Genomic DNA, 23,474 nt, shown 5'->3' on the forward strand with positions numbered 1-23,474 from the left:
CAAAAGTTTAGATCAAGTCGAGGGCAGAGGTCCAACAGTCCACCAACATATTTTTTTAGGGGGTTTTGTTTTTATTGGGTATTTTAAGGTCCTAAGACCATAAACAGAACAAAATCACAAGCACACAATATATAAAAGCACAAAGATATGGCTCAAGTGAGCAAAGTGAAAATGACTGAAACATAAACATCTTGCATGAAATGTAAATGGCAATGAATGAAAAAGGTACTAAATTTTAAATTTCATTAAGTAAATTACATTAAAGATAAATCAATAATAAAGAGGTGTTAGTCAAATGTTAGTGAAGGAAACCATTGTTTAAGTCATTCTTTGGAGAACACTCAACCATCCACTCACAAGCATGAAGACATGAACCAAGACATCATCCATGAGAAGGGCTCCAACTTGGATAAATCAACAAGTATGCCACTGGCTATCATGAATGGGAAAAAGGTTAAGTATTCATACAATACCATGAGGAAGGGGAGACTTACAATCTCAGTTACAAAAATGGTATGCCTTTTGTGTTAAAATTTAGCTCTATGTTAAGCAATCATAATTGGACTTATGTAGAAGTCAAAACTATCTGAGGTCGGGCAATAAAATATTGGTGTTAATACATGCTGGAGGTATGGTACAAAGAACCAAACTCCTAAAGCATACCACACAAAAAAATAAAAGGGGATGAAGCTATCTCAATCAAGCTCATGTTGATTCATCTAACACAAGGTCATTGATGAATCAACTAGCCTTTAATTATTTAAGAAGTAATTGTTCAATGAAGGATTGGGGAAGAAGAGGGATGAAGATGAAGGGAAAGGGAAATGGAAACCCAAATTGATCAAGGGAGGAATTTCATCTGATCAATACTATCCATTTATTTTGAGGGATGAAGTTTATACTTCATCAACCTCCTAAATTCAATAGTATTGATCAAATGGAAGTTCAAATCAACCATGATCAAGGCTAAACAGAAGATCAAACAACACGAAGTCAACCAAATAGATCAACATATTATTTCAACCATTAATCAAATTAAAATTAATTTTAAATGAATAAAAATGCATTTTAAAAAGGGAAAAAAATTAAATCCCTTCAAATCACCAAATAAATGGCTAAGGGGTTTATCCTAGGTCAAACAAGGTTAAAGGACCATAGACAAAAAAATTGGGATTTTTTGGAAAGTGAGAAGTATTTAAAATTAATTAAAAACAATAAATTCACAAAATATATCAAATCTAATCCAAAAAAAGATTTTAATTCAAAATATATAAAAGGAAATTATTTAAATATTTTTGGTGAAAGTCCCATATTTTTTGGATTAAAATTGAAATTATTATGAATTTAAAAAGAAAATGGAATTTAAAATAATAAAACAGAAAATCAATTAAATCAAAAAAAACAAGGGCCATCAAATCTCCTTCATTAATTGAGGTGACATATCTGATGGTCACGCGTGAGATGTCCATGGTAGTCGTCATTCAACGCGTTGCAAATGAGGTAATCAAAACCAAGGGCCATGATATAACATGGACCAAGGATCAAATGGTTTGGACATTGCCAGCACACTACCGAAGCCCTAGCTCCGGTCATCTTCTCCGGTGACCATCACCGGACTGGTCAAGCTCAAATGTTCACAAAAATGAAAGTTGCACATATGGTTTTAAAGAGAAAATCAAGGTGAGCACGAATCTGACCTTCATTTCTTCCAATTCTCAATATACAAAGAGATGTGTGGAATTGAAAAATGAGGTGGATGAACTGAGTTACTTCGATTTAACCTCAAAGCAACTCAATCTTGTTGCCTACATTGATAGGACTTCAACCAACCAAAAATTAATCAAAAATGTGGAGAAATGAGAGAATCGAAGAAGGGAAATTCCAGAAAATTCACCTTTTGTTTGCAGTGATGAAGCTCGATCTCAATTCTAATTCACTTGGCCTTGCTTCTACTTACTTGTAGGATATGATTTGGATACAAAAGGCTTTGAATCCTTGGAGTTTCAATTCCAAAATAGAATAAGACCCAAAACTCGATTTCAATTAAGACCTTTAAGGTATTCTATCAATGGAGGTTTGGGAGTGATGATCAAAGCTTGGGCAAGGTTCCTCCTTCATTCCGAAGCCAATGAGATCATTATATAGGCAAGGCAAAGTGTTATTCTCACCATTTAAAATTGAATCTAAAAATAGCAACTCGTGTGCATGGTTGTATGTGCATGCATTAAGGCCCAAATGATTATTGAAATAGGTCCAAATTCGTTCACATTTGATGTTGAGATCACTTCATGAAGCCATGCAATGTTGGTTGAAAATTGAGTATAAAAGTTTCCAAACAGGGTCATGCAATGTACCCATGCTCAAGTTCATAAAATTTAATCTAAATTCCAAGATCTTGGACTCTTTGGAAAGCTAGAATGAAGGGGAACAACTTTGATATTGAAACATTTTCAATTTGGAGCATGGATCATGATGAATATAGGGGTGGAAGTTGGGAGAATCAAACATACTTGAAAATTTTCTAAGTTAAAAGTTAAATGACCCCTTTTCCATATTGAATACCTTTTGCTATGAGATTCAAATGACTTTGGTTCCTTCTTCAAAGTTGTACATACTTCAACCCTATTCAATTTGGTCACAAATTTGACACCATTTGAATCTTGCATGAGGGAGTTATGGATTTTAGAAGTTAAGGAAAATTGCTTGTTCAATGATGATGGCCCAAAATGACTTATAATGTTTCCACTTGGTACATGCCCTTGCAAGTAAAATTTGACCTTTCTAAAAGAAGAAAAGTTAGAGAAGACATATGTAAATTGATTATGAAACTTGGATGGTCTTCATATCATAATAATTGAGCAAGGTATGGTTCTTGTAAGATGACCTTCTATCTAGGGCACAAACAAAATGACATATAATCTTTCACCATAAAAAATGACTTTCCAAGAAAAATTAGCTCTTTATGCCAACAATAAAGTTGTTTGAATTTCATAAAGAGTAACTTTTCTCTTGGAATCATTTTTATATGATAAAAATTGTAGGAGATAGGGTCTAGGGAACCCTAGATTTGACCAGTTGACTTTCTTTGGTCAACCTCTTTGAACCAACTTACAAACTTGAAGTTCTTTTTCTCTTTGGGGCTCATGGATAATCATATATGCTTAATATGAAGTTCAATGGAGTATCACTTGATATATTTGACCAATTGTTGAAGAAACTTGATAAGGAAGACACATAAGATACATAGATGAATTAGGGCTTCCAAGGCAAACAAGCTTCAAAACATGATGAATTCTTGATCAAAATGACAAATAAAGAACATGGGAATCCGTATATGATTCTTAGAACCAATGTGAACCTTTGATAACTTGATCCCTTGCACCGAGGGTCTCAAACCCTAAATATGAGCTTGATAAGGCACAAGTGGATGTACACACTACCTACAAAAGAAATGAAACTATACTAGACATATATTTGGTATTTTGGTTAGTAAACAAATAAAAACAAAGTATGATACAATCACAAATGTGCTTGGTGATCTCTCCCTATACAAACCCAATGAATGAGGGGTGAGGAGGATGCAAAGGTGTGATCTCAATGCCAGCGCAAATGATGAGAAGACATGATGGGTCTTAGGGTCAAAATTGGGGTCTTACAATTGCCCTTATTTAAGGTCATTCTAGCCAAGGATGTGAAGGTTAAAATCTTCGTATCAACTTGGTAGAATGGACTTAAATAACAACATAAAGAAACAAATTTTGGTCCCTAAGAGACCTCATGATTTATATGATATGAATGTAAAAATAATATTTGTGGGGAATATATTGCCATAAAGGAAAACAATTCGGAGAGACTAAAGGTCCACATGAGCACAATGCATTCCATAAGGAAAACCCACTTGGGAGACAGAGAACAAATCAATGATAAGCTCGCTTGGGGAAAAAGGAATTTGCATGCATTGGGATAATACCAATACAACAAGAAACACCCGCAGGGGAAGAGAGTAGATCAGAACGAAGCCTAAATACTCAAACAAACAAAAGGAAATTCGATTTCACAAAGAAATACGAACCCAAACTCAACTGGGGAAGAAAAAAACTTCAACATAGGAGTAAAAGAGATACATTATCTACCACCTGTTACTGGGTAGGAAGATAGTACACTCGGACAGAGGGACATCCGTTACCAATTAGGGTAAGCATATCAAGGATGACTCGATGAGGAAAAAATGAGGAACATTCATTACCGGTTACTGGGTAAGAATAACCTACTGGGAAAAAGAAACAAATAGGATTTACAACTGCCGGTTTACTGGGCAGAAGACTAAACAGAGAGTATCCATCATCGGTTAAAGTGAACATATCAAGGATAAACTGAAAGGGAAGAATATTTGTCACCGGTTAAGGTAAACATATCAAGGATAGATTGTCGGGGAAACTATGATTTACAACTACCTTTTTATCGGGTAGAAGACCGAAGAGAGAGTATCCATCATCGACTAGAGTGAACATATCAAGGATAAACTCAGCGGGAGATCATCTACAAATAGGATTTATATCTACCGGTTAGGGAAGCTTAACAAAGGTGATCATCTACAAATAGGATTTATATCTACCATTTATTAGGTAGAATACTGAATAGGAAGAATATCTGTCACCGGTTAAGATGAACATATCAAAGATAGACTTGCTGGGAAATAGGATTTATAAATACCTTTTTACTGGGTAAGAGAGCAAACAGGAAAAATATTCGTTAGCGGTTAAGGTAAACATATCAAGGATAGGCTTGATGGGGAAACGAAAAATGAATCCGCTGGAAAAAACAAAGAGGTAAATTACCTTTTACCGGTTACTGGGTAAATCATGGGTAAAGTACTCAACATCAAGAAGGATATTATCGGTTACTGGGTAATACACTCTTGGGGACCAAAAGATCTATCTAGGTAAGAACTAGATAGAAAAGGTCAAATAAGACTCAACCCAATGAGGACATAACTCAAGGGGAGTGGTTCCATCCAGGTAATGAACTGGGGTGGAAACAGAAATAACAATTATCCACGAGGAAATAACTCAGTGGCGAAGAAGAAAGGATTAACTCTTTCTTCTTAAGAGGCTGACACACTACATTGAAGGAGGACAAACACACCAAATCTGCATGGGGAAATAATGTCACCAAAGCAGGGGATCAGGAAAAAAAGGTCAATGTGTAAAATGCATAATGAAATATATGATGCTATGTTTATGCATGTTTATGCATGAGTATGTATATGATTATGCTGAAAATGAGCACAAAAGATACAAACATGAAGGTCTAAATCATCACAACTAGATACTCGGCTGATCTCAACAAGATGGGAGAACCAACTAGAGAACCTGCTAGGGATGAAAATAAACCATCGAGGATAGAAATCCTAACTCAAATATATTTAATTCCCGGGGATAGCATACAACCAAGTGCTTAAGGAATACCGGGGATATATCAATCCAAAGCTCAACTTTGGTTGGGGAAAGGTAGGAAAACATGCATTCGACCAAAAATATTGAAGAACTCAGCGCTCAGAGGAAATGAAGATATATATATATATATATATATATATATATATATATATATATATATATATATATATATATATATATATATATATATATATATATATATATATAATATATATATATATATATATATATATATATATATATATATTATATATATATATATATATATATATATATATATATATATATATATATATATATATATATATATATATATATATATATATATATATATATATATATATATATATATATATATATATATATATATATATATATATATATATATATATTAGTAGCAGTCACGGGGATTAAAACAAATCCAACTCAAAAATGACAAAGATCTTGCTTAAAGATTAAACTGACAAAGATCTTGCTTAAATCTTAAACTCTCTGGGAGAGGAAGAAAAATACAACTTGGCAATCTTGCGGGGAACGGGAGCATTGCTGAGGAAATCTACCAACATGCTGAGGATAAGAGATCTGCTGAGGATCCACATCTCAAGCTGAGGGATATATATACTTCAAAGCAACAAGTCAATATTGCGGGGAATTTTAAGTCGACACCATATCAAATGGGAGACAACCCTGCAGGGGACAACACATCAATACTGCTAGGAATTAAAAACTGCATGAATGAAGAGATCTTCTATCAGGAGATGGAACTCTGCTGGGGATACGCGTCACAACAAGAGGCAAAACTCTGAGTGGGGAAACAGACAATCTACTGGGGATTCCAACAAAAATCAACTATGTGGGGCTTCACTGGGGATTCATCAATCTACCAAGGCAAATCAAAGGCCATATGAGGATGCAAATCAGCAACCAATTCTCCAAAAGGAAAACAACAGTCATCAGACTCTTCTTCGAGATTGATAAATAAATCAATTCCAAGGTGCCAAATATATCAACCGAATCTACAGACTCATGCAGGGGAAAAACTGTCACGGTTATGCAACAACCAAAATAAAGGTGTGTTGGGGATCTGAAAATCAAATAAAGGTTCCAAGGAGATCCAGGGTCCATTCACCAATATACAAACTAAGGATGCAAAAACCTGAAAGCCTCAGCTGGGGAAGGATGAACTGCAAAGGGAACAACACATCAGCTCTACCAAGGATGATAAATTGCTTGGGGAGAAACCCATTGACCATGTTGGGGATGAACGACGAACTTTTGGGTAGGTAAAATCACCAACAAATTGTTTGGGGAAGACAGTAATGCTTCACACATCAAGACTTGCCATTCTTAGATTCTTGTTGACATTCCTTTTTGGAATTCAATGTTCTTAAAGTAAATGTCTTATTATTTTCAGAAAAATGTTTATTCATTGATTTATTTATTTCAAAAATTATCATAAAAAACAATTTTATTAAACAGAAACAAAAAAGAATGACAAATAGTTGGATAAAAGCTCAACTTTATTTAATAGAATGGTAGTCCGCAAATGGCGGGACTCCATGGATCTTTACAAACTTTGAAAAATGGTAATTTACATGGAAAAGGGCTACATTGAATACAATGACAACTATTCTCCCTACCAACTTTGAAATCCATTGTCCTCTTGTCTTCGGTTGAGAATGAGGAATCAAAACCAAATGACTGTTTAGAACTGCTTCAAAGATCAGGACTAGCTGGATGCAGTTACTTGCCATAATCCCTAATTTTGCCTAGATTTCCCCAAGGTGGGGTAGTCAATCTACCGGGATAATTTTCTATTTTATGTCTCTAACTTTTTCCTGGATCGTCCTTTTGGGTTTTCAATCTAATGAGATGCTAATTTTTGCCTAAGCCTCCCTTTCGGGTTTTCAACTTAGCGAGTTGTTCTTTTCTTTTTTTAGGCGAAGTACTTCTTGACTGCACCTGCGTTCACATGATGAGTGAACTCTTCACCATCCATAGTTGTAAGAATCAAAGCACTGCCTGAGAAGGCTCTCTTAACAATATATAGGTCTTTGTAATTAGGAGTTGATTTGCCTCTAGAATCAGGTTTGAAAGATAATATCTTCTTGAGCACGAGGTCACCTTCTTAGAACACACGAGGCTTGACCTTCTTATCAAAAGTTTTCTTCATTCTTTACTGATATAACTGACTATGACACATGGCAATCAATCTCTTATCTTCAATCAAATTGAGCTGGTCAAACCTGGTCTGACACCATTCATCTTCAGTAACTTGGATTTCATCAATATACATATTGATGGGATATCAACCTCTACGGGGGAGCACAACTTCCATACCATAAACAAGAGAGAAAGGGGTTTCCCCTGTTAAAGTACGGACGGATGTACGGTACCCATGCAAAGCAAAGGGGAGTATCTCATGCCAATCTCTGTACGTCACAACCGTCTTCTGGATAATTTTCTTAATATTCTTGTTCACAGCTTCAACAGCCCCATTCATCTTGGGTTTGTAGGGAGAAGAATTATGATGTGCAATCTTGAAGTCTTTACAAAGATCTTCCACCATATTTTTATTCAAGTTCGATCTATTATCAGTAATGATCTTACTTGGCACACCATAACGACATATTATATGATTCTTAATAAACCTCACAACAACTTGCTTGGTCACATTTGCATACGATGTCGCTTTAACCCACTTTGTGAAGTAATCAATAGCCACTAAAATGAAATGATGTTCATTCGACGTTTTGGGCTCAATCATGCCAATCATATCTATTACCCAAATGGAGAAGGGCCATGGAGAGGAAATGACGTTCAATAGTTTCGGAGGAACGTGAATCCTATTTGCATAAATTTGATACTTGTGGCATATTTTCACAAACTTGCAACAAGCAGATTCCATTGGCAGCCAATAGTAACATGCTCTCAACATCTTCTTTGCCATCGCATGTCCATTGGAATGAGTACCAAAGGAACCTTCATGGACTTCAGTCATCAATAGGTTTGCTTCGTGTATATCCATGCATCTGACCAAAACCATATTGAAATTACTCTTATAAAGCACATCACCATTCAGGTAGAAGTTGCCAACTAATCTTCTCAAAGTCTTCTTATCTTTCAAAGATGCCCGAAGCGGGTAAATCTGACTTTCGAGGAAAATTTTATATAATGATACCATGGCTTATCATCCTTGATTTATTTAACAACAAATACATGATTTGTCCTATCAAGACGCATCACAATCAGATTGGGAACTTCATTCCAAAACTTCACCACGATCATGGAAGCCAAAGTTGCAAGAGCATCTGCCATCCGATTTTTATCTCGGGGAATATGATGAAACTCAACTTTTGTAAAGAAAGTTGATATCCTCCTCGCATAATCTCTATAAGGTATTAAATTGTGTTGATTCGTCTCCCATTCACCTTTGACTTGATTAACAACCAGAGCTAAATCTCTATAGACGCCAAGATGTTTAATTCTAAGATCAATGGCTTCTTCCAGCCCCATAATGCAAGCTTCATACTCAGCCATATTATTCATACATTTGAAGGTCAATCTAGCTGTAAATGGAAAATGACTGCCTTGAGGAGTAATAATCACTGCCCCAATGCCATTACCACATGAATTAACAGCTCCATCAAATACCATGCCCCCAACGGGAACCAGGTTCTGGCCCTTCTTCAAGCAATGGTTCATCATAATCTTTCATCTTTTAGTACAAAATCTCTTCGTCAGGAAAATCATACTGCACTGACTGATAATCACCAATAGGTTGGTGAGCTAAATGGTCAGCCAAGACACTACCTTTAATAGCTTTTTGAGCTCGGTATTCGATATCATACTCAAATAACAACATATGCCAACGGGAAATCCTCTCAGTTAAAGCAGGCTTCTCAAAAATGTACTTGATTGGATCCATTTTAGATATCAACTGAGTAGTATGATTTAACATATACTAACTTAGATGCTTAGTAGCCCAAGCCAAAGCACAACATATCTTCTCAAACATAGAATACCGAGTCTCACAATCGGTGAACTTCTTACTGAGGTAGTAAATTGCATACTCTTTCCTACCTTATTCGTCTTACTGACCAAGAACACAACCCATAATCTCATCAAGCACATTCAAATATATGATCAACGGCCTTTCTTCAATAGGAGGGGACAAAATCGGAGGCTCAAGCAGATACTCTTTGATACTGTCAAAAGCTTTCTGGCAATCCTCGGTCCATTCACAAGACTGGTCAGTGTATTTTGATGCACATTCTTCAATAATTGTACTTGGGCATTTATCTAGTTTATTTTGCTTATTTTACTATTTTATTATTTTTTTAGATTTAAGTTCATGGTTGCCTTTAATCTATTTTCGTTTGCTATTTTCAATTTTATCGGTTATTTGATATCTGTCCAATATTCGGATCATAACTTGAGATACGGGATGCCTTTTTGCAAGTTCTGACATGCGTTGAAAAGCTAAGAGAAAGAATTATAACTTTTATTTTGAAGCCAAAATCTGATTCGGAGTGCAGACGTCTCAATTAATTCGTTGAAGTTTTGTACTTTAGGAAATATTTTCTTTTGGGCCATTTGTTGGGCCGAATTTAGGTTTCCCGTCCCAGTTTGAATTATAAGTGAAACCCTTATTCTGTTTAAAATGGGCAGTCGTGGTACTGTAGCAAATACACATTATTCACAATAACTTTTTGCTTTTGTGCGATCATGAAGAGGAACTAATCTTCTAGAGTCAATCTGCTGTAACCGAATTTCCAAGGCTTTGAGGTTTTTATTCTATCAATTTAATTTCGTTCTCTTTCAATTCTATTCTATGAAATTGCATTTGCTTAATCTGTATTTTGTGGAATGGTTTTGATTAAATTCGTATGATTGCATTTCTAACTATTAAATGTCGCTTTGTCGTTAAATTGCGTTTGTAAATCGTGTTTGCTTAATTCACGATTGTATTTATCCGTTTGCTTAATTCGGAATATAGGAATATAAATCTATCATATATCTATTGCTCTTGTCAATCAAATTTGAATCGAATAGAGATCGAAGTCGCTTAGTGAATTGGTAGGTAAAAACCAATTATTAGCCGGAAACCGAAAACAGTATATTGACTTATTTTATAATCGCTTATTTTAATAACTTTTTTTTACTTTGTTTTCTAAATCAACCACTAAAACATAAACCCCCTTAAATCAATTTCATTAGGTTAAGAATAATGCAAGAATCCTTGCGATACGATACTTGAGTTGTCGCTTCCACTAAACTATAGTTTTCTAATTACTCGTTTTGACCCGTGCGCGACAGCGGATCAAATTGGCGTCGTTTCCAGGGATTCTTGTATATTTTAACCATTATTATAGTTTAACCATTATTATAGTCATAGGTGTTATATTTTAGCATTTTTTTGTCCTAACTTTCTTGCGTTCTGATCTTTTCACGGCTGAGGAAAAAAATAATAATTCTATTTTTAAGAAAATCGTCCCAAAATTATTCTGATTCTTTGTCGATTAACTAGGAAAAATCAAGGATAAAAAACCTCTATTTAGAGTCTAAATAGTGGAAGCCATCCTAAAAACCCGAAATTCCTTATTTTTCTATTTTTTATGATTTTTTTTTCTATTTTGATAGTTTCAGAAAATTCCGAAAAAAATCTCAAAAATTTTAATTGACGTTATTAGATTAATTTTTGTATTTTTGTATTTTTTCCCTTTTATTTTAATATTTTTTATGTATTTCAATTGTTTGTTCTTAATAGGGAAATTGTTGGTATTTTCCTATTTGTTGCTGCATTGATGAATTAGTTATGTGTTTTCTCATTCTTTGTTGATTTTTTTCTATTGAGTTTAATATGGCTGACCAAAGAACTCTGAGAGAACTTGTTGCTCCTAATATGAATTATAATGGTTTATGTATTGAATATGCTGATGTTACTGTTCCTTTTGAGTTGAAATCTAGTTTAATACACTTGTTGCCAAGGTTTAGTGGTCTTGCAGGTGAGGATCCGCATAAGCATCTTAAGGAATTTCAGGTTGTTTTCTCTACACCATTGAGACCTGAAGGAATCATCGAAGATCACATCAAGCTAAGAGCCTTCCCGTTTTCACCACAGGGTGCTGCCAAGGATTTGTTATATTATCTTGAGTCGAATTCTATCACAACTTGGAATGATTTGAAGAGAGTCTTCCTAGAGAGATACTTTCATGCCTCCAGGGTTGCATCAATCCAAAAAGAAATATGTGGTATTAGATAGGGAAATGAGTCATTGGTTGAGTATTCAGAGAGATTCAAACAATTAGTATCTAGTTGCCCTCAACATCAAATTACCGAACAACTACTTATTCAGTATTTCTATGAGGGATTGTTACCAATGGATAGAAACATTCTTGATGCTGCTAGTGGTGGAGCACTTGTCGATAAAACTCCAGTTGCTGCTAAAGCCCTGATTGAGAACATGTCACTCAACTCCCAACAATTCACAACCATAAATAATTCTATGGTCCAAACAAAAGGTGTGAATGACATTCAGGTTTCCTCTTCCAATAAGGCTTTAGAAACCAGAATTGAAGAGCTTACTTCTTTAGTGAAACAAATGGCAGTGAGTAAACCTCAAACAACAAAGTTGTGTGGTATTTGTACTTCTACTGAACATCCTACTAACACATGTCATATTCTTCAAGATGATTCGGTCACTCAGTTGCCTCAAGCATATGCAGCTAACTTTTTCAACCAAAGCAACAATCAAAGAGGGTACAACATTCCTGACTTGTCCACCAACAAATATCATCCCAATTGGAGGAACCATCCAAACCTTCAATATGGAAACCAACAACCCACCCAACAACAATTAGTCATACCCCTGCCACAACCACAGACTACTCCCCAAGTCACCACCTCTGCACCTTTCGGACCTTCATTGGAGGATCTTGTCCAACAAATGGCTGTTAACAATCTCCAATTTTAGCAATGAACAGATTCCAGTATTCAGACTTTGCAGACACAGATTGGACAGCTTGCCACTTCGATGAATGTCATGCAGCAAGCCCAAGGATCAAACCAACTTCCAGCCCAAACAGTTGTGAATCCAAAAGGCCCTAATGCTAATGTGAGTGCAATTTCCTTGAGATCCGAGAAGGTAACAGAACCAACCCCAGGAAAAAATAGAAAAAATTCTTGAGGTAACACCTGGACCTTCTTCCGTTGTGATAGAAACTGAACCCTCTGTTGTGGTAGAAACTGAAAAAGAAAAAGAGAAGGAGTATGTGCCACTAGTTCCCTTCCCACATAGAATACTGAAAGATAAAAGGACTGGTGATGGAGACAAGGAGAGAGAGATTTTAGATGTGTTCAGAAAAGTGGCGGTAAACATTCCGCTTCTTGATGTTATTAAGCAGGTTCCAAAGTATGCAAAATTTCTAAAAGACTTGTGCACAAGTAAGAAAAGGTTGAAGGGCAATGAGAGAGTAAATTTGGGACGAAACATTTCAGCCCTTATCCGGCCTAAACATTCACCTGAAAAAGCTATTGTTTCATCCCTCAATCAGGCCATACCCCAAAAGTGCAAGGATCCAGGAACTTTTGCTATTCCATGTACCATTGGGGATAGTAAATTTGACAATTTCATGCTTGATTTGGAAGCAGGCATTAATGTTATGCCTACTTCTGTTTATAATAACCTTGATCTTGGTCCTTTACAGCATACAGGTTTAATCATTCAACTAGCGAACAGAAGTAATGCTCGCCCTATTGGAGTAGTGAAAGATGTGCTTGTTCAAGTTAATGACTTGATTTTTCCTGCAGATTTCTACATTTTGGACATGTATGGAGAAACAAATTCAAGCAGACCGCCTATCATTTTAGGCAGACCGTTCATAAAAACGGCGAAAACAAAAATTGATGTCGACGATGGAACCATGTCCATGGAATTTGGTGACATTGTCGCAAAATTTAGCATTTTCGATGCCATGAAACATCCCTTGGAGGAACATTCTGTTTTTCATATTGAATTGATCTCTGAGTTGGTTAATGACACTTTTTCTGAATTGTTTTCACTTGATTTTACATCTCTATCTGGGTTTGATGATGTTTATTCATGTGATGATTGTACTGACACTAACCTTTGTGTTGTTTGTGCTGAGATTGATGTTGCCTTGCAGGGTGATAGTATAAACGAAGTTGTTTATGTGGCTGAAGCTCTTGACATTCCGGCTGCCCCAAACATACCATGAATTAAACAACCATATTCTTTAGAGCCTAAACCACTTCCCGAGGATTCATATTATTCATCAAAGCTTCAACTTAATCAGAAATACAAGAAGGGAATTAGATGGATCTTGGCTGACACTCGTGATATTAGCTCATCCATATGTATGCATAGGATATCACTTAAAGAAGAAACAAAAGTAGTGAGGCAGCCTCATAATCCTTTAATTCTTGATGTTGTAAAAAAGGAGATCACTTTCACGTGTCCATTCAACACTTTTACTTATCGAAGATACTTCTTTGATCCTGGAATACAAGACAAATGCACAACTCAAAATTTCAAGGTCAATGGACACTCCCCAAAGCTACTCCATGAGAGCCCGACTTTAGAAGAAGAGATTGTAGAAGAGCTCTCTTTGGGAAAGGTTGCTTATGCAATCACTTATTTGCCTTGACTCCTCGGGTGTGTTCTTTCCTTTCTCTCACTCTTATTTTATATGTATGCTCTTTCATTGAGGACAATGTATGTTTTAAGTGTGGGGGAGGGAACCATTTATTTATTTTGTTTTCTTTGTTTTTTCTCTGTTTTGGTTTTTGTTTGCTTTCTTAAAAAAAAACTACATGTTTTTTTTCTTTGGTTTTTGAGTTACAATTATGATTATTTTTCTTAGTTCTCTTGACTAAAGTCTTGTGGTGTGATGTGAAAAATGTTTTGTGCATTTTTAGTATGATAGGTATGACTAAACTCTAAATTGTATATCTTTAGCAGTAGATCATTAGCCCTGGTGAGCTTTGAGCCTTATATGGATAACATACAAAAATTCATCTCTTTCTTTCTTGTGTGGTTCACTCATGTATGTTAGTCTCTAGAACTTGAATTGACTCTTGTTGATGTTGTTGTTTACTTGTGCACACTGATATGATAAAGGCAATTTTGTTTTTGTTTTTTGTAGCCAGTTAGCCAAAAAGCCAACCCTGAAATAATTTCATCACTTGTTTGAAACCCCTTTGAGCATATTCTCCATTTTTTTTTAAAACTCATTACAAGCCGAGAAGTGAAAAACAATGTTATCACCATATTCAAAGGGTTGAAAGAGTCTTGTTTGAAGTTGTGTGGGGTTGAATAATTATGTTTGTAATATTTCAGAAGTTGGCAGAAAAATAAAAAAAATAGAAAAAGAAAGAATGAAAAAATAGAAGGATAAGAGGAAGGAAAAAATAGAAGGCTAAGAGGAAGAAAAAAAAGGAATTATGTTCGTAATATTTCAATACATGTCAATACATACTCCTTCAAAAAAATGAATAAAAAGAGGAAGGAGAAGATTAAACAATTGCTATAGAGTTGTTCAAGTGAATAATATATTTTGTAAATTCAACTCCCGCAGTTTCTTTCAAGTCTCTTTTATCTCTTTGAATTTTAGCCTAGTACCCCTTAGGATTTATCTCACCCTTACCTTGACCATGTTACAACCAAATAAAAGTCCTTTTGATCTTTGTGTACATGTATTTCAATTGTGGATGTTAGAGTCCTTTTAAGATTATGGTAGTACTAATTTTCATGTTGTGCTTTGAGTGTAAACAATTAATCTAAACACTTGAGAGTTGAGTGAATTATATCCTATGAGGATTTTACTACTGTTGATGTACTTTTTGGTAATCTGTTTTTCTATCTGCTTTGAATGTCACAAAAAGTTGCTTACTAACACCATATTCTTGAAGCATAAACTTATGTTTATACCTTGTATCTTGAAAACTTTTGGAAGTGCATGCTATGTTTTCTTTCCTTTTGTTTTGAAATTGTAATTTTGTTCGGAGTGCAAAAGTTCAAGTGTGGGGATATTTGATCAGTGTATTTTAATGCACATTCTTTTATAATTGTACTTGGGCATTTATCTAGTTTATTTTTCTTATTTTACTATTTTATTATGTTTTTAGATTTAAGTTCATGGTTGCCTTTAATCTATTTTCGTTTGCTATTTTCAGTTTTAGCGGTTATTTGATACCTGTCCATTGTTCAGATCATAACTTGAGCTACAGGATGCCATTTTGCAAGTTCTGATATGTGTTGGAAAGCTAAGAGAAAGAGCTACAACTTTTATGTTGAATCCCAAAGCTGATTCGGAGCGCATATATCTCAATTAATTCGTTGAAGTTCTGTACTTTAGGAAATATTTTCTTTTGGGCCATTTGTTGGGCCGGATTTAGGTTTTCCGTCTCAGTTTGAATTATAAGTGAAACCCTTATTCTGTTTAAAAGGGGAAGCCGTGGTACTGTAGCAAATACACATTATTCACAATAACTTTTTGCTTTTGTGCAATCATGAAGAGAAACTAATCTCCTAGAGTCAATCTGCTGTAACCGAATTTCCAAGGCTCTGAGGTTTTTATTCTATCAATTTAATTTCGTTCTCTTTCAATTCTATTCTATGAAATTGCATTTGCTTAATCTGTATTTTGTGGAATGATTTTGATTAAATTCGTATGATTGCATTCCTAACTATTAATCGTCGTTTTCGTCGCTTTGTCGTTAAATTGCGTTTGTAAATCGTGTTTGCTTAATTCACGATTGTATTTATCCGTTTGCTTAATTTGGAATATAGGAATATAGATTTATCATATATCTATTGTGCTTGTCAATCGAATTTGAATCAAATAGAGATCGAAGCCGCTTAGGGAATTGGTAGGTAAAAACCAGTGATTAGCTGGAAACCGAAAACAGTAGATTGACTTATTTTATAATCGCTTATTTTAATCATTTTTTTTTACTTTGTTTTCTAAATCAACCACTAAAACACAAACCCCCCCTTAAATCGATTTCATTAGGTTAAGAATAATACAAGAATCCTTGTGATACAATACTCAAGTTGTCGCTTCCGCTAAACTATAGTTTTCTAATTACTCGTTTTGACTTGTGCGCGACAGCGGATCAATATTGTCAAAAGATTTCTTGCAATCCTCGGTCCATTCACAAGACTGGTATGTCCTAAGAAGCTTGAATATTGGTGCAAATGTGATAGTCATATGCGATATAAATCTTGAGATATAGTTCAAGCGGCCGAGAAATCCTCTGACTTGCTTCTCAATTTTGGGCGCATGCATCTCTTGTATTGCTTTGACCTTGGCAGAATCAACTTCAATACCCTTTTCGCTGACAATAAAGCCCAACAACTTACCAGAGCGAACACCAAAAGTACACTTATTAGGATTCAAGCGGAGTTTATACTTCCTCAAACACTGGAGTAACTTCAACAAATGCTCAATGTGCTCTTCTTCGGTCTTTGATTTAGAAAACATATCATAAACATAGACCTCAATCTCTTTGTGCATCATATCATGGAAAAGAGTGGTCATAGCTCTCTAGTACGTTTCACCAACATTCTTTAAACCGAAAGGCATCACTCGGTAACAGAATGTTCCCCAAGGTGTAATGAATGTGGTCTTCTCCATATCTTCAGGTGCCATTTTAATTTGACTATAACCGGAAAATCCTTCCATAAGCGAAAAGACTTTGAATTTAGTTGTGTTGTCTACCAACATATCAATGTGCGGCAGAGGAAAATCATCTTTCGAACTAGCTTTATTCAAATCTCTATAATCAACATACAACGGACTTTTTCGTCCTTCTTAGGAACAGGCACAATATTGGCCGCCCATTGCGGATACTCGAAGGTAACAAGGAAACCAGCATTAATGTGCCTTTACACTTCCTCCTTAATCTTTACTGCCATATCAGGATGAGTTCTTCTCAACTTCTGCTTGACCGGCGGGAACTCTGCCTTCAACGACAATCTATGCTCCACAATATCAGTATCAAGACCTGGCATATCTTGATAGGACCAAGAAAACACATCAGAGTATTCTCGAAGAAGATTAAGAAACCCCTTCTTAACCCCTAGACAAAGTTGCGACCCAATCTTGACTTCCTTGACATCATCCTCGGAACCCAATTTGACTAATTTAATTTTCTCTTCAAATAGCTGAATGGCTCTTTCCTCGTGCTCAAGCAAACGGGATAAATCATCAGACACATCTTTATCATAATTCTCTTCCTCAACTTCAAACGTAGGGAAATCAAAGTTTGGAGAGGGAGTAAGATCATTATGTTCAATGGGTTTGAGCACCAACCTGCATAATTATTTGATATTTTGATTTTAGAGAAATGGAGTGCAAACAAATATTATGCAGATATGGGAACAAATTATTGTTTATTTATGTTTTTTGTGATTACCATTTTCAGAAAAAGCAAAAAGTAAAACAAACATCATAAATGTGGATGAATAAAATTGTATTTTAATTATGATAATATTGAAAATGCCCAACAATGTTTCACTTCTCCCTTAGGCATAGGAGAAGGATTTTTCTTTTAATAATAAAACAAATTACTTTGAATGATGCATAACAACATGAACATCTACATCAACCCAATTGTTGCAAGTCTGGCCATGTGTCACAAAGTTGGCACAAGCTTCGTCTTCATCATCATCTTCAATAACTGCAACTGAGTGTTGTTCATCTTCATGAATGAACCCTCCACTGCGGAAAACTTGTTGTATAGCCTTGACGCTGCTGTTGAATGGCCCTTGCTGAAATCCCAACCCAACTTTGTTCTTGTTCTCGACTACCTCTACCACACGACTCCACTTGTTGGTGCCACCAGCCTGAACAACCTCTTGTGCATCTTTCAGAAAAGACATGGATGCCTCAGTCCTTTGAACCTCTTCAGCAATAGATAAAGCTTGGAACGACATTCCAACCTCTTCTTCAGCTTGCACATAGGTGAAGGATGACGGATGGCTCACTAAAAGCGCTTTCTCTCCACCAATAATGATGAGCTTTCTGTTCTTAACAAATTTCAACTTCTGATGCAGCATTGACATTACAGCCCCCGCTTCATGAATCCATGGCCTTCCCAGTAAACAGTTGTAGGCCGGACGAATGTCCATTACTTGGAAAGTAATTTGAAATTCACTCTGACCAATCTTAACTGGAAGGTCCACCTCTCTAATGAGAGTTTTTAGGGAACCGTCAAACACTTTTACCACCACACCATTGTACCTCATTGGTGCGCCCTGATAAGACAATCTTGTCAAAGTTGACTTAAGCAACATATTCAATGGTGAACCAGTATCCACCAAAACATTGGATAGAGCATCCTCTTTGCAGTTCATTGATATATGGAGCGCCAAGTTGTGATTTCTGCCTTCCTCGGGAAGTTCTTCATCACGGAAGCTTAGATTCTTGCATGAAGTGATATTGGTGACAATATGATCAAACTGATCCACTGTGACATCATACTCTATATATGCTTGCTCCAACACTTTCTGCAAAGCCTTTCTATGCGCTTCGGAGTTCATTAGTAAAGATAACATAGAAATCTTTGATGGTGTTTGGAGCAGCTGCTCCACAATGTTGAACTCATTCGTCTTGATTAATCGTAGGACGTCACCATTATCATTATCTTTATCCTTCAACCTGCTGGATTCACCAGACTGACAAGTTAGAACATTAACAATATCAACTGAAGGAACATTTGCCTTCTTACCAGCATCTTCCACAACCTTAGGAGATATTGGGCCAAATACACGACCGCTACGGGTCACCTTAATGACATATGCAATGCTTATCACTGAATTTGCAGCGGGAAGAGGAACCTCTTACCCATTCTCAATCATAGTAGCATTGTACTTATAAGGTACAGGTTTATCGGATGGATACGGGACGGGGCCCTCTAACCGTATTACCAACGTCGATACCGATCTATTGTCATTCTTGCTGGTGTCATACTAGATAATTACTCGCTCCGGAGTCTTGAATACTGGTACAATAACATTTACATCATTCCCCATATGCCTAGATTGTTGGCTCTGAATTACACCTTCATCTACCAATTTTTGAATATCCCTATTGACAATCACACATCCTTGAGAGTTGACACTATGGATAACACAACCATCATGTTCATGCTCACAATCATTGATTAAGCACAGAGTTCTATGGATCTCTACCAAAGACTGGCGAATATGACGAACATCGAAAACCCTGAAATTCCCAGGGCAGCCATCTACCATATTCATAGAAGCATTGCCATATGTAGGAAACGGATTAGCTTTGACATTAGGCATGCGGACTTCAAAGGACACCATACTGCTTTTGATTAGTTTCTGGACCTCATGCTTCAGATGATAACAATTTTCAATGTCATGGTCGGGAGCTCCATGATGAATGGCACAATGAAGATCTGGTTTGAACCACCATGGCAAAGGTTTAGGAGTATGTGGAGGATTTATTGGTTGAATCAAATTCTTGACAACCAAAGAAGGATACAATTTTGCATAAGTCATTGGAATAGGTTCAAAAGTGACCTTCTTCCTCTCAAAATTCTGATGATTGTTGTTGTAATCATTATGGGTACGCTGTTGTGTTTGTTGTTAATGTTGTTGCCGAATGGGAATTGATTGATTTGCTGAATTGTTGGTAAAAACAGGAATAACTTATGATACCTGATGATGTTGCTGGCGAGATTGGGAATTCTTCACATGAGGCTTTCTCTGCCTCCCTACAGACATTGCATTGGTTTTCCCTTTCTTTCTTTTGGAGAAACTACCACCATATTTCTTGCCCGAAGATGCTTCATCTTTAGACAATCGACCCTCTCTAACACCTTCCTCTAATCACATCCCCATGTTCACCATTTTGGTGAAGTCATTAGGAGAACTGGAAATCATGCATTCATAATAAAATGAACTCAGAGTCTTCAAAAAGATCTTGGTCATTTCCTTCTCCTCCAAGGGTGAGCTAATTTGAGCAGGAATCCCTCTCCATCTTTTGGCGTACTCCTTAAATGTCTTTTTATCTTTCTGGGACATCGACCACAACTGATCCCGATCATGAGCCATATCAACATTGTACTTGTATTGTTTGACGAAGGACTCGCCCAAGTCATTAAAAGTATGGATACTAGCACTGTCTAATCCCATATACCACCGAAGTGCAGCACCAATTAAACTGTCTTGGAAGTAGTGGATGAGTAGTTGATCGTTGTTTGTCTGAGTAGACATCTTACGAGCATACATTACAATATGACTCAGAGGACATGTGTTTCCCTTATACTTCTCAAAGTCTGGGACCGGGAATTTGACAGGGATTTTGATGTTGGGTACCAAACACAACTCAGAAGCACTTTTACCAAACAGGTTTTTACCCCTTAGGGTTTTCAATTCCTTTCATAAACATCGAGGACCTCAGACGGCTCGGAATGATAGATGGTTTCCTTAATACGGGGCAAAGTATGCACAAAAGGAGGAGGTACAAACATGATCGGGCTAGATGTCGGCATCGGAGCAAACGTTGGAGCATAACCCTCGGGTACAAAGTTCGGTGGCATTCCCCACGGGAATCTGTCAGGCATGGATGGCACAGACTGGCTGGAAGGAGTTACAGGAACCGCTGTTGAAACAACTTCAAAGATAACGGTCCTTTGAGGAGGAGTCGTAAGAGTTGGAGATGGTAGACTCTGAGCAGCAATAACAGACTCCATCAAAGTAGTGAGTCTGGAAATCTTATCTTTGATCTCTCTTTTCTCTTGTTCTAGATGCTCCATTCTTCTTTGGCGATTAGCTCGAGTATTGTAGTGATGAGTCAGCTTGTGTGATACAAAGAATAAGAATCATAAGACATTTGGTCGAAGGCTGGGACTCAAGAAACCTGTTGTGCAAATGATGCATGCAATGTTTTTTATTGTTTTTTATTTCAAGGAACATACAAATTCTTATTTGAAAATATTTTAATTAATAATAATAATCAATAATAATAACAACTTGACCATAAAATCTCCTTTGATTCATAAAATTTTGGAAGGATTACACTGAGACAAATTCAGAAACCAAAAAGTACAGATACAAGAGAAAAGGAAAGTAGCATTCTAAGGATCCCTAGCAACTAAATCAGCTGAACTGGCCAAGGGAGTGTATTACCTTCGGATGCGTCTGATCTCTGACTCAAAAGTTTTCTGCATCTGAGCTTTCTCGAGGATGAGTTGATCAACAATCTTCTTCCAAGCACTAGAAGACTGGGGAATACTAAAGGGAAATAAATCCTTTGGCTCTCTCTGTCTCTTCACTACACGCTCTTCAAGAACCTCAATAAGTGCATCCTTGTCTTTTTACTCAAGTTACAACTTCACATGCTTGTGGTTCAAAGCTTGGAACCGTTCTTCCCATAGGTCCCTCTCTTGCTTCATCTTGGCAAGTGCATCTTCCAACTCCTCTACATCTTAGTTGGAGAGTTGATAGCTCAGCCATAACCATAGACATAGGTCTTTCATAGGCGTACGACATCTTAAGCTCCAAAACTCTCTTCTTCACCCAAGTAGTATAAGCTTCAAAAGCTACACAATTGCACGGACCAAGCTCAGATCTTCCCTTCCTATGAACATTATGCTAAGCATGCACCATTCTAATCTTTAAATTTTGGGGATCTTTATCCTCTTGATAGAATAGACCTTCTAATTGGACGTTATTAATTTTGTGTCTCAAGGGGAACCCAAGCTGACGACGAGCCAAAGTAGGGTTGTAGTTGATTCCTCCTCGTGTACCAATAAGAGGCACATTAGATAACTCACCACAACTGTCAATAATCTCCAAGCCCTCCAGTGCAGAATCATACCAAACAAAATCATCATTAGTGAGAGACATGAGTCTCTGAGACCATCGTAGACATTGTTTGTTCTCCAAGAAGATTGGCGTCTGAGGCAAGTGCAAAATAAACCACTTGTACAGAAAAGGAACACAACACACAACGCTTCCACCACCCTTAGAATTCCTTAAATATAGAGAGAAATATGTGTCACCCAAAAAAGTTGGAACGGGATTCCCAATCAAGAATATCATAATGGCGTTAACATCAACAAAATTGTCAATGTTAGGGAACAACACCAAACCATAGATGAGCAAGACAAAGATAGCTTCAAAGGCGTCCATGCTACCAGCTTGAGCAAAATCAGTAGCTCTACCAATGAGAAACTCAACAGTCAACCCTATAATCCCTCCTTTCTTCATCATATTAGCATAGATCACAGATTTCTTCAAATGAAGAGTCTCGGCTATGACTTGAGACCTCAGAATCTCCTCTAGTCCATTGAAAGGCACTTTGCTAGATACGGGTATACCCAAGAGATGGGCATACTCTTCCAACATGGGCACAAGCTGATAATCAGAAAAAGTGAAACACCGATAAAGAGGAGCATAGAACTAGACCAATACACTCAAGAGTCCTTCCACAACTTCGATAGACAACATGGATAAAAGCTTCCCATGATGTTACTTGAAATCCAAGGGATCTAATACAAATGATGATAACTTCCTTAACTCTTTAAAGTCGGGACATATGAAATTGTACTTCTTAGTGTTCCTTCGTCCATAATCCATGGTCTGAAAATATTTGCAAATATGACCTTAGTTCCTTGAAAATTATTACTGTGATGAATGTCATGATGCGCATAAATACATCAATGCAATAATCACACATAAGGAATCACACACAAGGAAAACACAAACAAAGATCATGGGATGGATCAAGTCATCATCGAGATCAATCATCCATTTTTGTGGATTATGGTTTTTCACCTTATCAACACCCAAGATCCATTGATTTTGAAGAGACCGATTAGATCAACCAAGAATCAACGGGTTTGTTGTGAGTCACGAGCATGAAGTCAGGTTAAGAACCATCCCAAAGGAGTGTACTAAGGATAAAAAAAACCTATAGATCATGTTCTAAAAAGTTCCCAGGGTCGTGATCCCATCTA

The 23,474-nt window shown here is 36.4% G+C and overlaps 2 protein-coding genes across 2 annotated transcripts; one reads left to right on the forward strand and one right to left on the reverse strand.

The window, feature by feature from the left end:
- Positions 1–11,838: 11,838 nt before the first annotated feature.
- LOC127137276 (uncharacterized) lies at positions 11,839–15,729 on the forward strand. The gene is made up of 3 exons (XM_051063747.1): positions 11,839–12,411; positions 12,611–13,287; positions 15,654–15,729. The coding sequence occupies exons 1-3, from the start codon at positions 11,839–11,841 to the stop codon at positions 15,727–15,729; spliced, it is 1,326 nt and encodes a 441-aa protein (XP_050919704.1).
- Positions 15,730–15,885: 156 nt separating this feature from the next.
- Positions 15,886–20,010, reverse strand: LOC127137277 (uncharacterized). Its single transcript, XM_051063748.1, has 4 exons — positions 19,465–20,010; positions 18,616–19,320; positions 18,197–18,528; positions 15,886–15,940 (listed from the first exon to the last, which is right to left on the reverse strand). Exons 1-4 carry the CDS (start codon positions 20,008–20,010, stop codon positions 15,886–15,888), a joined length of 1,638 nt encoding a protein of 545 aa, XP_050919705.1.
- Between the last annotated feature and the right edge of the window lie 3,464 nt (positions 20,011–23,474).

Source organism: Lathyrus oleraceus, chromosome 4 (assembly GCF_024323335.1).
Source record: "Lathyrus oleraceus cultivar Zhongwan6 chromosome 4, CAAS_Psat_ZW6_1.0, whole genome shotgun sequence".
NCBI lineage: Eukaryota > Viridiplantae > Streptophyta > Magnoliopsida > Fabales > Fabaceae > Lathyrus > Lathyrus oleraceus.